This window comes from Phascolarctos cinereus, unplaced genomic scaffold (assembly GCF_003287225.1).
Source record: "Phascolarctos cinereus isolate Bilbo 61053 unplaced genomic scaffold, phaCin_HiC Scaffold_4;HRSCAF=312, whole genome shotgun sequence".
Taxonomy (NCBI): Eukaryota; Metazoa; Chordata; class Mammalia; order Diprotodontia; family Phascolarctidae; genus Phascolarctos; species Phascolarctos cinereus.
The window spans coordinates 472,261,617-472,277,456 of NW_027555847.1; the positions used below are offsets into that span (position 1 = coordinate 472,261,617).

Consider the following 15,840-nt stretch of genomic DNA (forward strand, 5'->3'; position numbering starts at 1 on the left):
CAAGAGGGAATTATTGGGGCTAGCCAAAGAAAATGAATGGGGCAGGAGATGGAGTGTTTTGTTGGAGGAACAGCAAGGAGTCCAGTGTCACTGGACCAAAGCATAAGTGGATCAGAGTAAAATGCAAAATGACTGGAGAGGCAGGAAGAGGCTTTAAATGTTTTTTTTTAATTTAATTTTTTTTAAAAAGGTCTTTAAAAACCATCAGAAGGTTTTATATTTGAATCTGGAAGTAATGGGAAATCACTTAAGTTTTTGTCCTCTTAACAAGATGTCAGCACAAATGTCCATATTCTCTATGGTGAACTGCTTATAAAATGTTATAAATAAAGGCTTGCTGGACTTCATGACTGTTGGCAAATCATTTAACCTTTCATTGCCTGCTGTGACTTTTTAAGTCAGTAAGATGGAGGGAGGTACTAATCTGACTTCGTGGAGGAAATTTCTCATCTGGGAGTTTCTTATACCAATAGGGTCAAATTAAAAAAGAATCAGATCCCTTCAGGTTACATATGAATTTGGAAACCCAACAATCAACATTATCTATGTTCTATTGTATTTTTATTAATTTTGTTAAACATTTCTCAATTACAGTTTAATCTGGTTCTGTCAGTTTCACCATTTTTTTTTCTCCAGGCTGCATCTGGTTGGGAGTTGGACACCTTTGTCATATACCAATAAAATTATGGGTTCAGTTCCTAGCTCTATAAAATTCAACATAATGGGAATGAACAGTGAAAACTTGTAATTTATTAGAACCTAAGGGAAATTATTAGATTGATCTCTATATTTGCAAAATTTTTTACAGATATTTTATTAGTTACTTCTAACCACCTTATTAGGTAGACTTGTCTTGTTACTGCCAGATTTTAAGAAACTAAGGTTTAGAGAATGTACAAAGCTATTAAAAACCCACAGTAAGTCCCAGATATCCTTCTGTTGTTCAGTGTTTTGAGTTGCGTGGTTACCTTCTACCAACTCTTTGTTTAGGTGAGAAAGGGATGGCACTCATTGCTGAAACTTAAGCCTGAAGTTAGTAAGGTCATTATTTATTAACACCTTGGCTAGAACATCTAAAAAGTGGCAGAATGGACTGGTTTGGATTTTGCTTCCTCTCTGTCTTACCCATTCACTAAAGAATTTCCTAACGGCTAAATGAATGGCCCTGAAGTGGGTAGCAGAAGATAAGTATGGAAGCTGAAACCCCACAAGCCAATTTCTGAATAATGAAAACTTACGAGTTCATAAGGATACTCAATTTTTTATATGAGACCACTAAAAATCCTACTAGTGGAAATCTGAAGTTGTTATTCCTGCACACCCTCTTATGAAAATGTAGCTAGCCGGAATAAAGATTACTGAATAGGGCCCTTAAGGGAGAAAGAAGGGGCCTGAAGTCATTAATGCTGTCCTAGGAAACAGATTTTAAGAGGTAATAATGTGACCACTGTGGAACATGAAAGTTTCTGTTTGTTATGCAATGTGTACATTTCATTATTTACACGATTTCACTAGGTGATTGTGGAGTTGTGTACATAGCAAGTCCTGACTGTAGCACAGTCACAGCCTCTGAGAATAAAATGAAATATAATTATATTACTCATGTCTTTGTACCAAGGTTTTCCATGAAGAACATTTCCCTAAATCATGACCTATTTTCCGTTTTAATTCATTTTTTAAAAGTCACTAAACTGTTTTAACAATTTATAAACTCCTTGGATATACTTTGTTGCCAAAATTTCTACTGTGCATATAAAAATGAAGCACCAGGTAATAAAAATCCTGAAGCAGGAAACAATTTAATTTAAAAATATTTTGAAAATGCCTACTATGTACAAATTGCTTTTTATGCAGTTACAAAACTCTCTTGTTTACCCTTTCCTCTCCTAGAGACAATGGGGGTTTTGGTAAGTATCTGAGGGTAACCCTGTTCTATTTCTCTGATGTGCCAAAGAAATGTTCAAAGCAGTTTCTCATGTAAGTATTAGACCATTCACTTATTCCCTCCTACCCTCCCTCTTCAGGGGTTTATTTCTGAGAAGTAAGAGACAGCACTGTATAGGCGAGAGAGATAGGCTGACTTTGCAGTCACAGGAACTGCATTCAGATTCTGATTCTGTTATTCTCTGTGTTACCTTGGGCTAGTCATTTAAACTTGCAGAGCCTAACGGTTCTACGAGGACTAGGTGACCCCTTAGGTCTCTTTCAGTTCAAGATCTATGATTCTATGATTGACATTTCTCCATTAGTCAATAAACGTTTATAAAGCACCTATTAATAAGTCACTGAGGTGCTACAGCACTTGTTAGCTGTTTTCAAGGTTGGACAGAAGTTTGTTATAGGAGTGTGTGTGTGTGTGTGGGGGGGGACTGAGCCAGGAATCTTTAGGATGGGGGGAAGAATTTCAAATAAAAAAAGAAGAAAAACCCCCTAAGTATTAGAGTGTTCTTTCATTTCAGTCTGTACTGTACCATCACCCCCATGGGATGTTTCCTGATAATCTTTTCCACTTCGAGGGCAAAGAGACTTATTAAGACTTACCTCTTTTGGAATACATGCTCCACCCCTAGTGAATTCGTACTTCTCACTGTTTCTGTCGTCTAGCTTTATGGTTCTAAGTTATATAAAGTAGGACTTTAGACTCACACTCTCATTCTGCAAAACAAACCTCTGGGTCTTGCTGCTACACACATACACACGAACGCGCGCGCACGCATACGAGAGTACTCAAACACAAGCACACACACACACACACACACTCACGCACACACGCACACATTCAGAGCTGGGAAGTTCGTACTGCCTCACTGGTCGCAGAGAACAACAGGCTTTCTAGAAAGTCAGGACCGCCAGCCAGGAGAGAGGAAGGTGCGGACAAGCTGCCCATGGCTGACTTGAGCTTCATTGAAGATTCTGAACCCTACACTGGGAAGGAGGAAGATGATGAAGAAGAAGAGGAGGAGGAGGGTGTGGAGTGGGGTTACGAGGAAGGTAATAGAAAACCCGGCACAGAGTTGGGTTATCGTGGCTGGGAACAAATCTCCTGATAAATGTCCAGGCTATGGAGGTCCGGGCGGTGTTCACCTCCGTGTGGGCTTGGGGTCTTTTAGGCAAGCGGGAGGGGTTGGGGGGTCGGTGGGGCTGGTGGCAGTGTCGAAGAGAGCAGGCACTGGGCAGCCCCGCAGCGCCTAGCGGGGACTGAAGGGTACGCTAGAGGCGAGGTGAGGAGCGCAGCGGCAGCCTCTCCGGCTCTGCTCCCTAGTTCTCTCGCTTGCTTGCTCTGGGCTGAGGTCCTGCCCTTGGTCACTGGGAGAAGGCCCTGAGGGCGCCCGTCCAGCTGGGCTGCCACTAGCTCCTTCCTGGAGTCCCTGCTCCCTTCCCAGAAGGGACCCATCTCCAACCTGTGGCCTGATTTTCATAGTAGTTGCGACCTAATATAATTTTTGAGGATTTGTTGTTGGTAGAAAAGCTTGTCTACATCCGAGAAGAGTTTTTTATCTTTTATCCTTCTGATTTCCTGAATTCTGCCCTCCTCCCCATTGTCTCCTTCTGCCCTTCAAAAACAAAAACAAAAACAAACAACTCACGGTATTTTGTTATTTGGCTATGCTCTCCTCCCATTATCACTGTATAAACTTGATGTATATATATATGTATGTGTATATAAATTTAACCAGGGAGGCACACAGAGACACATATTCTGTAGTTAGCCTAATTTACCTCATCAGCTGTTATTCTTTTTGAACTAAGTTCTCAAGTTTCTGCTAAAAGAAGAAAGCATAGCTGATGAGGGGTATCTAATGACACATACTGTTAATGGAGCCCTATTTCATCAATGTCTAATTTAGACCAATTATTTTGATTTGAGAGCCAGTGTGGCATCATGGCTAAAGAGTGGGACTCGCAGAGGAGTCAGAAAGACCTGTTTTCAAATTCCTCAGACACATTCATTCAGGCTGCGTGACCCAAGGCAAGTCACTTAACCTCTCTCTGACACAGATGACTTTACAAGTATGAGTTGCTGATTTACATCCCTTTAAAAGTTAGGACCTTAAAAGCTAACAAGAACCTAACAAAATTAATGGCTTCAGAGTTATTCAAAACAATTTTAGAGTAATTTTTACTAGACTTTTTGAATATGTTACATTAGTGAAATTTCACATTATATGATGCATCATGATACAACCAGCTCTTTCTGTATATCAGTTTCAAACTGAAAGAGTCAGAAGTGCAGGAAGGCTTTCTTAGAATTTAGTACCCTAACTTTCTTTCTATACATTTATGGCTACTAATATCATTTTGAATTAGTACTGATATATACAATGCTTACATTCACACACTCATAAAATGTATAATTATGTCAGTTTAAAAAAGCACCTAATAATGAATTTGTGTGTGATATATTTTTCACATTTGTACACATGGATACCACATATACATATGTGTATTATATATAAACTCACTAATATCATTTATCCTTTTCCATTTATCTCCACAAGTTGTTTTTTTCTTTTAAGCATTACACCTACATTCTATTTGTCCCACATTAAGCAGTATTGCTATTATGAGTGGTTTGTGATATTTTGGTGTTTCTTGTCACTTTAAGATAGTTTTGCCTTCTTCAAGTCACAAATCACATAATTACATCTACATGGCAAAAATAAAAGTATCATATTGTGCTATAAATAAATTAAATATTTTTTTTGTTTAAAAATTAGTAGTTTGGGTAAAATGGAAACTTTGTACAGTAGCTTTTTCAGAGAATCAACCATTGCTTCAGAATCTAATGAAATGTATTTATCTTTCTTTTACCTGTGTAGAGTTTCATGGCCATGGACCTGTTCATAAAACAAGGATCTTATTGATGGAAGTGTCAGGGTCATAAACAGAAAACATTACTTTGATTTTTGTTTCATACCTTTTATATGTATAAACTACAAAAAAAGATCACTTTGTTTCAACTTGATTATTATTTATTTTGGTCTTAGGAGTTGAGTGGGGCTTGGTATTTCCTGATGCTAATGGAGAATATCAGTCTCCTATCAACTTGAATTCAAGAGAAGCCAGATATGATCCTTCACTGCTGGATATCCGTCTGTCTCCAAATTATGTGGTGTGTCGTGATTGTGAAGTCACCAATGACGGACATACGATTCAGATTGTTCTCAAATCAAAATCAGGTATTTTTAGAAAAATTCCATTTCCTCTGCTCTCATCCTCTAGTAAACCAAATTGTTGTTATTATGACTTACAAAATACTAATTGAAAAGCTTCTATCATAATAATGAGGCAAATAGAATAACATTTCTATATTTTCTGGAAATATACAAAATTTTCTTATGCATTATATTTCCTTTTCCTCCACCCACCTCCAAAGTTGCAAAGCTTTGTCAAAAACTATTGTTTACACTAGGTTAAATGTGTGTTTGTGTATATATGCATACATATACATATATACATACAAATATGCACATATTTGCACATATATGTATATATGTGGTTTTTATGGAATATTTTTAAAAGAGAGTCATAGGAATCATGAGATTGTCAGATGATAGGTTTAGAGCTGGGAGGGACCTTGGAGGACATATAATGCAACTTCCTTCTTTCATTGATGGAACGAACCTGAGGCACAGAGAGAGGTTGAGTAACTTGCCTAAAGTTCCACAAGGAATAAACGGTACAGCTGGAATTTGAATCCAGCTAATTTAGCATCTTTCTACTATACCACACTCAGAATGATGTCAGGTAGGTTGTTCTGTATTGTGTGATAAAACATACATATGACAAAGGCTGTAGTTTGGAAAATTGTAGGTCCTCAGGAAAGAGTTACAAAATCCATACATTATCCTGAATTATCTCACCAGGGTAATTTTATTAGGAAATTGCTGTATCTTCAATGACGTGGCATGACGGATACAGTGCTGGGCCTGGAGTCAAGAAGACTCATCTTCCTGAGTTCAAATCCAGCGTCAGCCACCTACTAGCTGTGTGACCCTGTTTGCCTCAGTTCCTCATGTATAAAATGAGCTGGAGAAGGACATGAGAAAACACTCCAATATCTTTGCCAAGGAAACCTCACATGGGTTCATAAAAAATAGGACATTACTGAACAACAGTTACAAAATCTTTCACGTTACACAGGAAGGTTAAATTAACAGTCCTCATATATAAAGTGGAAGGATTGACTGAATGACCGCTGAATAACTTTAACTTTGCCAAGTTAGTGCCTTTTGCACTACATTGTATAAAGTCCCTTACATCTTTAAATGTTATGATCCTATGATCTTGTGACTTGAAATTTGTTCAGAATATTTTTCTTAGTTGATTAGAATTTTTTTAGGGGAAATGTTCAGACCATGTGATTCATAGAGAATTCCCAGAGAGGCAAGTCCCTCTGCTAAATGCAGATCAACTGCTGCTCTTTGATTTATAATTCCCTTGAGAGTTGCTTTGGGCTCCTGAGAATGTTAAATAAAACATTCACTCCCCCTACCCCCAGGGTTAATATTATAATATTAAGACAAGCAGTAGGAAACCTGTGGCCTTGAGACCACATGAGGCCCTCTAGGTTCTCAAGTGTGGCCCTTTGACTGAATCAAAGGTCTCAAGTCCACAGGTTCCTCACCCTTGATTAAGACCATTGCCCAGCACATGGCCAGGTTGAGTGACCTGTCCACACAGGGGTCACACAGACAGCATGTGTTAGAGATGGGACTTGAAGCCACCTCTTTTTGTCTTTGAGTGTGGCTCTCTATTCACCACACAACACAGTGTTTCTCTTGCTTACTACACTAAGAAAAGTTGGAACACACACACACACACACACACACACACACACACACACACAAAACACATTGACCTTTCCTGGAAAGCACTTGGGGAAATGTGGAAAATTAGAATACATTTGAATTACATAAGGTGCCTGACAAGCAGTGCCTAAATGTGCTTAAATTAATTCAGAATCAATACATGTGATATTTCAAACTACAGATTCCTTAGATTTATCATTACCCAGTTCAAGCACTGATTTCTAACTATAGATTAGTCATTAATTATGGATGGTTTTGAACCTTAATCTAGAATTAATATTCCATCAGGGAATTGTAGATTCATGCTTGTCCAAATTTGGTCAAGGTACATACATTATACTCAGTGTAATATGGATTTTTGTGTTGATAAACAAAAGATCCTGTTTGATTACCTTGCTCATATCTCAGATGCAATTCTGAACTCAATCCATAATCCAGATTATTTTGCCTGTGACTATAATAGGCATTTCAAATTTACTAGAATGGGGTTGAATGCTAGTTTTTCTTGTGTGGATGATGTGTTTTAGGAAATAAAAAAAGAACTTGACTATGCCCTGAATGCTGATATACTGCTAAATTACTAGAATAAAGGTTGTGTTAAGACAGGGATCAATTAATTCTTTTGTTTCAAAAGGCATACCTGTTCATTGTGGTTCAGTTATTTCAATTGTGTCTGACTCTGTGACCCCATTTGAAGTTTTCTTGATGAAGACACCAGTGTGGTTTGCCATTTCCTTTTCCAGCTCATTTTACAGATGAGGAAAATGAAGCAAACAGGGTTAAGTGAGTTGCCCAGGGTCACACAGCTAGTAAATTTCTGAGGCCAGATTTGAACTCAGGAAGTTGAGTCTTCCTGACTTCCAGGCCCAGCACTCTATCCATTGTACCACCTAGCTGCCCCCAAATTATGCCTTCATTGGCCAGTTTGATTCAACACATATTCGTTAAGTGCTATTTGTCTACACTAAATACAAAAAAGATATGTTCCCCCCCCCCAAAAAAAAGGCATTTGACACTGTCCTTGCCTTCAGGGAGTTTACAAGCTCGTAGAGGTGGTGGTGGTAGTGGTGAATAGCAAAGATTGTACACTTGAAACAATGGAAAATAAATGTAAAATATTATAAAATGAAATACTAAGTTAGAGGTCATAAAGGTCTTCCTCTGCCAAGGAAAGGGATTTTACTTTATGCTGTGGGGGGTGGGGTGAGAAGGAAGGAGAAACTGTGGGTATATGTTTGGATAGGGAAAAGGATGGCTTAGGTCTTAAGAGGAAGCATGGCTAAAGCTCTTAGTTATTGTGGGCCACATGAGACACTGATCAATCAGGATTTTGGTGTGGGAGGTGGGAGGAACTCTGGAACTGAAAAGTTAAAATTTTTTTAAGGACTAGGTCACATAGTTGATAGAGCATAGAGCATGGAGGCAGGAAGATCTGAGTTCAAATCCAGCCTCAGACACTTATTAGTTGTGTGACCCTGGAAAAGTCAAGTTCTTTGAATTCTTACTGAATGTCCTGGGGATATTTAGCCTTGAATAGAAAAGAGTTAGGAGCAGCTAGGTGGTACAATGGATAGAGCATTTGGCTTGGAGTCAGGATTCAAATTCAAATGAAAAACCATTCCAGTATCTTTGCCAAGAAAACCCCATGGACATTCAGACATGATTGAACAACAAAAGAGAAAAAATTAGTGTATGGATGGTATTGGTAAGCTGGAAAATATCTGGAGGAAGATAGCTTTTTTTCAAGTATTTGAAGTTATACGGTTGGTCACTGCATTGATTAAATTGTTAATTCTTTCGGAGTTGTTCATTTTTACAATGTTGTTATAGAATAAATTGTTCACAGGTTTTTGTTTTTATTTTATCATGGGAGAGGAAATAAATGCTTATTAATAGAAAATATTTATTTTTAAAAATTTTATTTAATTTTTATTTTTCTTAGTATTTAATTTTTATTATCATATGTAATGACACATTTTAACATTCATTTAAGAATTTTGAATTCCAAATTTTTGCCTTCCCTCCCTTTCTCCTTCCCTAAGATGGTAAGCAATTTGATATAGGTTATATATGTACAATCACGTAAGACATATTTCTATATTAGTCGTATTGTGAAAGAAGAAACTGACCAAAAAGGAAAAAAACTGTGAAAAAATAAAGAAAGTGAAAATAGTATGCTTTGATCTGCATTCAGACTCGGTTAGTTCTTTCTCTGGATTTGAATAGCAGTTGGAAAAAATAACTAAAAAACGCCCCAAACTTGTTATGTAGAAAAGGGATTAGATTTGTTCTGCTTGGCTCCAGGGGGAAGAACTAAGTAGAAGAAAAGAGAGAGATTTAGGCTTATTTAAAGGAAGACTTCCTACATGGGAGGTAATGGGTTTATCCCAACCAGCAGAATTCAATGGAGGCTGTGCAACCACTTGTCAGTGATTCACATATGGGTTGGATCAGTTCACCTCTGAGGTCCCTTTCAAATCTGGGATGCTGTTTTTCTCTAATGATTTCAGCTTTGGACATACTGAGTTTGAGGGAGTGGTAGGTATTCCAGGTACTAGTCTCCAAAAGCAGTTAGAGATATGGGACAGAAAATTATTCAGTCCTCTAAATGAGAAGTTAAAAGTGAGATTTGGAAGTTATTAAAGCTATAGTAATAGATGAATTCACAGAAGGAGAGATCATAGGGCAAAGTAACAAGAGGTTAACTACTAAACCTTGTGGGATACCTAGAGTTAGGAGATTTAAGAAAAAAGTAGAGCCTCAGGGGAGTCAATGAAGACTGAGGTGGATAAATAAAAGGAAAATTAGGATTCTGTAGTGGTATGGTAATTGGGAGATAAAGATATTGCAAGAATGTGGGAATAGTTAATGTCAAGTACAGTGAGAGGGTCTAGAGCAGGGGTTTTTAACCTTTTTTATATGGTAGGCCCCTTTGGACATCTGGTGAAACCTAAATAGTTCAGAATGATGTTTTTAAAAACAAACTCAAATACAGAGAAAATAAAAGAAACAAATTGCATTGAAATACAGTTATTAAATTATTTTTTAAAAAGTTCACAGGCACCAGGTTAAGAACTACTGATCTAGAGAATGTTGAACTAATTAAGAACTGGTACTGAAGTAGAACTGATGGAAACCTTGGCGGGTTAGTGACGGTTCCATCTCAGAATTTTTGAAAGAGAAAAGGAATACCTGGTATGGAATACACGAATCTGAGAGCTCAGGAGAGTGACTAAAGCTAGATTAAGTAGGTCTGGGAGTCAAATACATATAGATGATAATTGGACTCATGAAACTTGATAAAATCACCAAAGATAGTATAGAATGGAAAGAGAATAGAGCTTGGAACAGAACTTGGGGTATACTCACTGTTAGGGGGCATGGTCTAAATGGAGAACTATCAAAGAAGAAGGAGGAGTAGTTGGACATCAAAGAGGAGAACCAGAAGAGAAAAGTTTCCCAAAAACCTAGAGAGGAGACAGGAGGATGATAGACTGAGTTTGATAAGAAAAAAAAAAGTTAATTGACATAAATATCACATCTTACATTTGGGTTAAAAAAACTTTAAAAACATAAGAGGTAGGATATGTGACTAGGTATCAATATATCTGGAAAATATCAGGGCATTTTAGTAGATGCAATCTCAGTTAAGAGTCAACAGTGTGACCTAGCTGTCAAAAAAAACCAATGTGACATTAAACTGCATTGAGAGGTACAGTGCCAGCCAGGCCCAAAAAAGGTGAAAGTCTACACTACTCTGTCCTACTCAGACTGTGGCCATAGCACTGTTTTCAGTTCTAGGACCACATTTGATGGAGAACATTGATTACTTGAAGAGTATCTGTAGAATACAACCTTGATGGTGAAGGGCCTTGAGATCATTGAAAGGAGCTTGGGGATATTTAGATTGGAAAAGAATAGACTTAGTGGGAGCATATAGATGCCTTCAAGGTAGTTCATGGGGAAAGTGGTCATAATTATTTTGCTTTCCTCAAGAGGGCAAAATTAGGAGTAATGAGTGGAAATTACACAGAGACCTTTAGGTTTTTATAAAGAAAAAACCTACTAACAATTAGAATTGTTCACAGTGAAATGGGCTGCTTCAGAAGGTAGTAGGTTCTACCTCATTGGATGTCTACAAGCAAAGAAGAGATTATCCTCTGTTAGGAATATTCTGACTCTGATATTCTGTGACATCTATGACAAATCGTTGAAAGTACCAATGTATTTCAAGGAAATCAAATGGTCTCAAGAGACATATTATCAAACTGATAATTTAGATATAGGCCATTTATTTTTTCAGACTATTCCTTCTTATTTCACTGTTTTTCAAATAATTTCTCCCTCTAGTTTTTATGGTTAAAAATATTAACCTCACATTTATGTAGCTCTTTGATGTTTGCAAATGACTTTCTCCAAAACAAGCCTCTGAGGAGAGAAGTGGAAGATAGTTATCTCAGTTTATAAAAAGTAATTTTTGAAAGTGCTTCTCTTTTTCTCTGCTTGCATTTTTCACCCTAAGGTGGCTGCCAGCCTTTCCTACCTATTCTTTGTCTTGGTTCTGCCCAGAAGTACTCACAGATCTTAGAATGCCTTGCAAATCATCAGTGAAAGATTCCGTTATTTTCAATACAATTGTGGATCATGGATTTATCTGAGCTGAATCATCTCAAAATCAGCAATCCTTGAGTGGTCTATATGATAACTCCCTTTAACTAGAATATTTAATCAATCCAAATGCTTTGCTTCTTGACTGGGCTACATAAGAGATGCTTCATAGTGTTTATTTCGACATTTGTAAAGTTTGTGAGAGTCTGAGCTCACTCTTAGACTGCTAGTGAATAATATTTGTAGCCTTTCAAGGACATTTGGCATTAAAACAGGACAACATTTAGAGCATTTCAAAAGTGCAGAGAAGATATTGAAATACTAGCATAGAAAGTGCTTTAAGAAGCCTGTAAAGGAGTTATGGGCCTGGACGAGGAAGGTGAGGAGGGCTCTGATTTTACCTGTCCTCACTTTACTAAAGGTCAATGAGTTGCAATGTTTAGCTGGGGCTCCTACTTTTCAAAGCAAGATATGATGAAATTGGCTAGTTCATAAATCTCATGTGTTTTGGGGTTTAATATATTTAATGTTAGCTTTGAAAAATTGTTTAATAGCTTTATTAATTATATATTTTTGGAACTAGGGACCATGGATTTTGTAGACTGATGCTAAAGAAGATAGTAATTGGCATTTGTGCAAAGAATTCTAGGTTAAAAAAACATGCTCTATTAATATCTAAACTTTTAGTTTTATCATTAAACTAGGTTGCCTCAGAAGGAATGAACTCAGACTGCCTAATCAATACCATATTAGCAATTTTTAAATGTTAGGTGTTATCCTTGTGAAGGATGTGTTTCCTCTACCCCAAAAATATACTTAAGGAAGCTATCTATAACTTCCTCAAGGACTTAATCTGTAAACTAATAATATAATAGAGGTATTGAGTCAAATCATCTCAATAAATAATTATTGAATGCAAAGAAGTATATAGGTCTGGTCTCTGACTTCAAAGGGCTTGCAATATAGCTGGGGAAATAAGATTTAAGAATGAGAAAAAAAAAGTACATAGGAAGAGAATTAAATAAAGGCTCAAGACATTTAATGAGCATTTATTGAGTGCTTATGTGAGCCAGACACTGTGCTAGGCACTTGAAATACGAACACAAAAATGAAACAGCTTTTGCCCTCACAACAATAGAAAATTTTGTATGTGATTAGATGATGAATGAAGAATGTAGATAATAAGCGTGCTAGGAATTTGAAGGGGCATCATTTCAGGATAGAGAGACCAGGGAAGGCATTATGGAGAAATCAGAAATTTATCTGGGTTTTGAAAGATGAACAGATGGAAAGGTTAAGGAAGGGCCTTATAAGTGGTTGAAATGGTGGAAGCAAAAGCAGGAATATAGGAAAGCAAAAGACAAGTTCAGGGGACAGTAAGTAGTGTAATGTGAAGGAGAAGGGTGGGCAATATCTGAGATTAGGTGGGAAATGTAAATTTAGAATTGCTTTGGAGGTCATTCAATGCTACACTATGTAATTTCTTAAAGGCAAGTCTCAGAAATCTAGTATAGGCAAGCCAGTTGGTTTTAGGATTATTGATAGGTGTTCATGTTGAAATTTTGAGAAGAGAAGCTATCCCAAGGTTTTATTTATTCATTTAGAGTATATGATGATAATAGATTATATGAATAGGCAGCTCTTCCAAAATACTGCTCTATATTTCTTTTAGACTCCATTGAGCCAGAGTTTTACTCTTTCTAGACTTTTATGACCTCGGAGAAATCTACATGTTATGGGACTTTTCTGAGCTGTCAGTTTCATTCTCTGATTTTCCTGGAGAACCCCAGAAGTGCAACCAGTATAGGCTTCGATCGATTCCATTTACTTCTAGTCATTACTTCCATTCTCCACTCTGACTAGTACAAATGCCTGGACAATACATTGCTTAATTTTTCTGTTGCACACACCAATCACTGTCCTCCAAGGATCTTGATTTTCTTCATGTGCCACAGGATGAAATTGTGCATTTATAAATGTACATAAAATTGAAATTGATTTTATCACTGTAAAGTGATATAAAGAGGAACTTAAAGGCAAAAATAAAAAATATAGATTTTTAGGTGTGTGTGTTTTGATTTTCAAGTAGCAAAATAGGCTGAAGCTCTCTCAAGGTTATATATTTCATCTGACTATTAGACAAATTTATTAAGGGTAATGAATTTTTTAAACGTACTATTTGTGCAGAAGGAAGTGCTAATCAGGATAGGTCATTACGCTCTTTACTTGTAACTTATTATAGAAACCTTAATTAGAAACTTTTTAACTTCTGGGTATTTTGTAATTCTCTGCACTGATTTTAAGGTCAGGACTTTTTTCTTCCCATAAATATGTGACATACAGTGTTACTCAGCTGTTTTACTTAAATTTAAAGGTGGTGCCAGCAAATAAGTTCTTATTCTTTTTCATAGAAGATGTGATTATGGCCTTTTAATTTACATAGCACACAGGATTAGATTTTTATTTAGTATATGGCAACATTTTTAAAGGGCAGCTAGGTGGCACAGTAGATAGAGTGCTGGGTCCGGGGTCAGAAAGACCTAAGTTCAAATCCAGCCTCAGACACCTACTTATTGTGTTACCCTGGGCAAGTCATTTAACTCTGTTTGCCGTGGTTTTCTCATCTGTAAAATGAGCTGGAGAAGGAAATGGCAAACCACTCTAGTATCTTCGCCAAGAAAACTCCAAATGGGATCACAAAGAGTTAGACATGACTGAAAATTACTAAACAACAATAACAACAGCAAACATTTTAAAAAATGGATGTCACCACATTATTTTATAATTTTTTCTATAATTCAATCACAAATACTGATTAGTGCTTACTAAATATTAAACATCTTGCTATGTGCTATGGGGAGATATGAGGAAGAGAAAAATATGGTCCTTGTCCTCATGCAATTTATAGTCTCTTAGGGAAGATACAAACTTTGTATTATCAGCTTTAACACAAGGCATGATGTTAAAGTACAATCAGAAGATGAATATGAAGACATAATAGTTGAAAGGATCATGGGATCACTTTTGCCTAGCAGAGTGGTAAAATTATCCCGCCCAATTACTGAGGGAGAGTGTGAGCATGTTGATATTTCTATTTGCTAAGAAAGTTCTTGTTTGTACATCGCAAAAAGTACATAAACCCAAGCATCCACTCTAGTATGGGAGGAGCTCCAACATGGCCAATGAGTTGGCACATTGACATAAGTGAAGCGAATGTGGATACAGCTGAAAACAACAACAACAACAAAAACCTGAACAAACAAGGAACAGTGTCTCATTTTCATTGTCCTTAGGATGTGATTGTCAGCTCAACTGTACTATCAATGACTGGAAAATTAGGTATAGGACCATCTGGGGGCATAGTGAAGAGCTATGCAGTGAATTTGTTTGGGATAGTAGAGAATGTTGTGATGGTAGAGAATGTTAGTTCACAGAAGCCTAGGAACTCAGGCTACAGGTCTTGAGTCTCATACTGTGTAAGAAGAGGAGGTGATTTCATTACCAAGGTAAAACAGACCAAGAATCGAGAGGATAGGGGAAGACTGGAGAAAGCATAGTTTCTAGGGTCAGGGCAAGGAGATATGTAGAGAAATTTAAGATTCTAATCTCAATAACTCTTGGGGACCATATAAGGAAGAGTCTTCCTCTGTCTCTGTCTATCTCTCTTTGTGTGTTTGCCTCTGTGTCTCTTTTTTCTGTAGCTCAATAGCACAATGGCTAGAGTGTTGGACCTAGAGTCAGAAGACCTAGGTTCAATTCCTAACTCAGACACTTATTAGCTATGTTACCTTGGTAGAGTCGTTCAGCTTCTCTCTGTTTGCCTCAGTAAAACGAGGATCATACCTCCCAGGGTTTTTATGAGGATTACAGGAGATAATATTTATAAAGTACTGAGTGCTGTGCCTGGCACACGGTAGGTACTTAATAAATGCTTGCTCCCTTTCCACCCTTTCTTTGTCCTCTCTGCCAAGTCAGGTTTTTGCTGGTTAGGCAGGGGAAATCAAATAAGAGTAGGCCAATGCCCTTTACTTGCTAATAACCGAGAATAAGGTAGAAGAATTGCCTTGAGGAATGTGTAACAGTTGGATAGATAGTTTGAGGAGGGCATTCATTGCAGGTAGGGGGACAGTGTAACTGTCTGGAACTTTGTGGCACATTTAAGGAATAAGAAATATTCGATTTGTTTAGGGTGTTGAATACGTAAATAATGGTACATAAGGCAGCAAAAGTAGTTTGGAAACAAGTTTTGGAGCTCTGGAATGCCAGGTGAGAGTGTTTGGTTAATGTAAATGCATTAAAAACTTTTGATCAGGAGGCAGCTAGGTGGCGCAGTGGATAGAGCATTGACCCTGGATTCAGGAGGACCTGAGTTCAAATCTGAGCTCAGACATATAATACTTACTAAATGTATGACCCTGGG

At 37.2% G+C, this 15,840-nt stretch overlaps 1 protein-coding gene across 1 annotated transcript in view; it reads left to right on the top strand.

Annotated features, from left to right (window-relative positions):
- Positions 1-2,551: 2,551 nt before the first annotated feature.
- The window catches only part of CA8 (carbonic anhydrase 8), a 146,242-nt gene continuing 132,953 nt past the window's right edge, over positions 2,552-15,840 (top strand). Inside the window, exons 1-2 of the mRNA XM_021005956.2 lie at positions 2,552-2,991; positions 4,989-5,180. Coding sequence (XP_020861615.1) covers positions 2,886-2,991; positions 4,989-5,180 — 298 coding nt within the window. The 5' untranslated portion in view covers positions 2,552-2,885. The remainder of the gene's footprint in view (positions 2,992-4,988; positions 5,181-15,840) is intronic.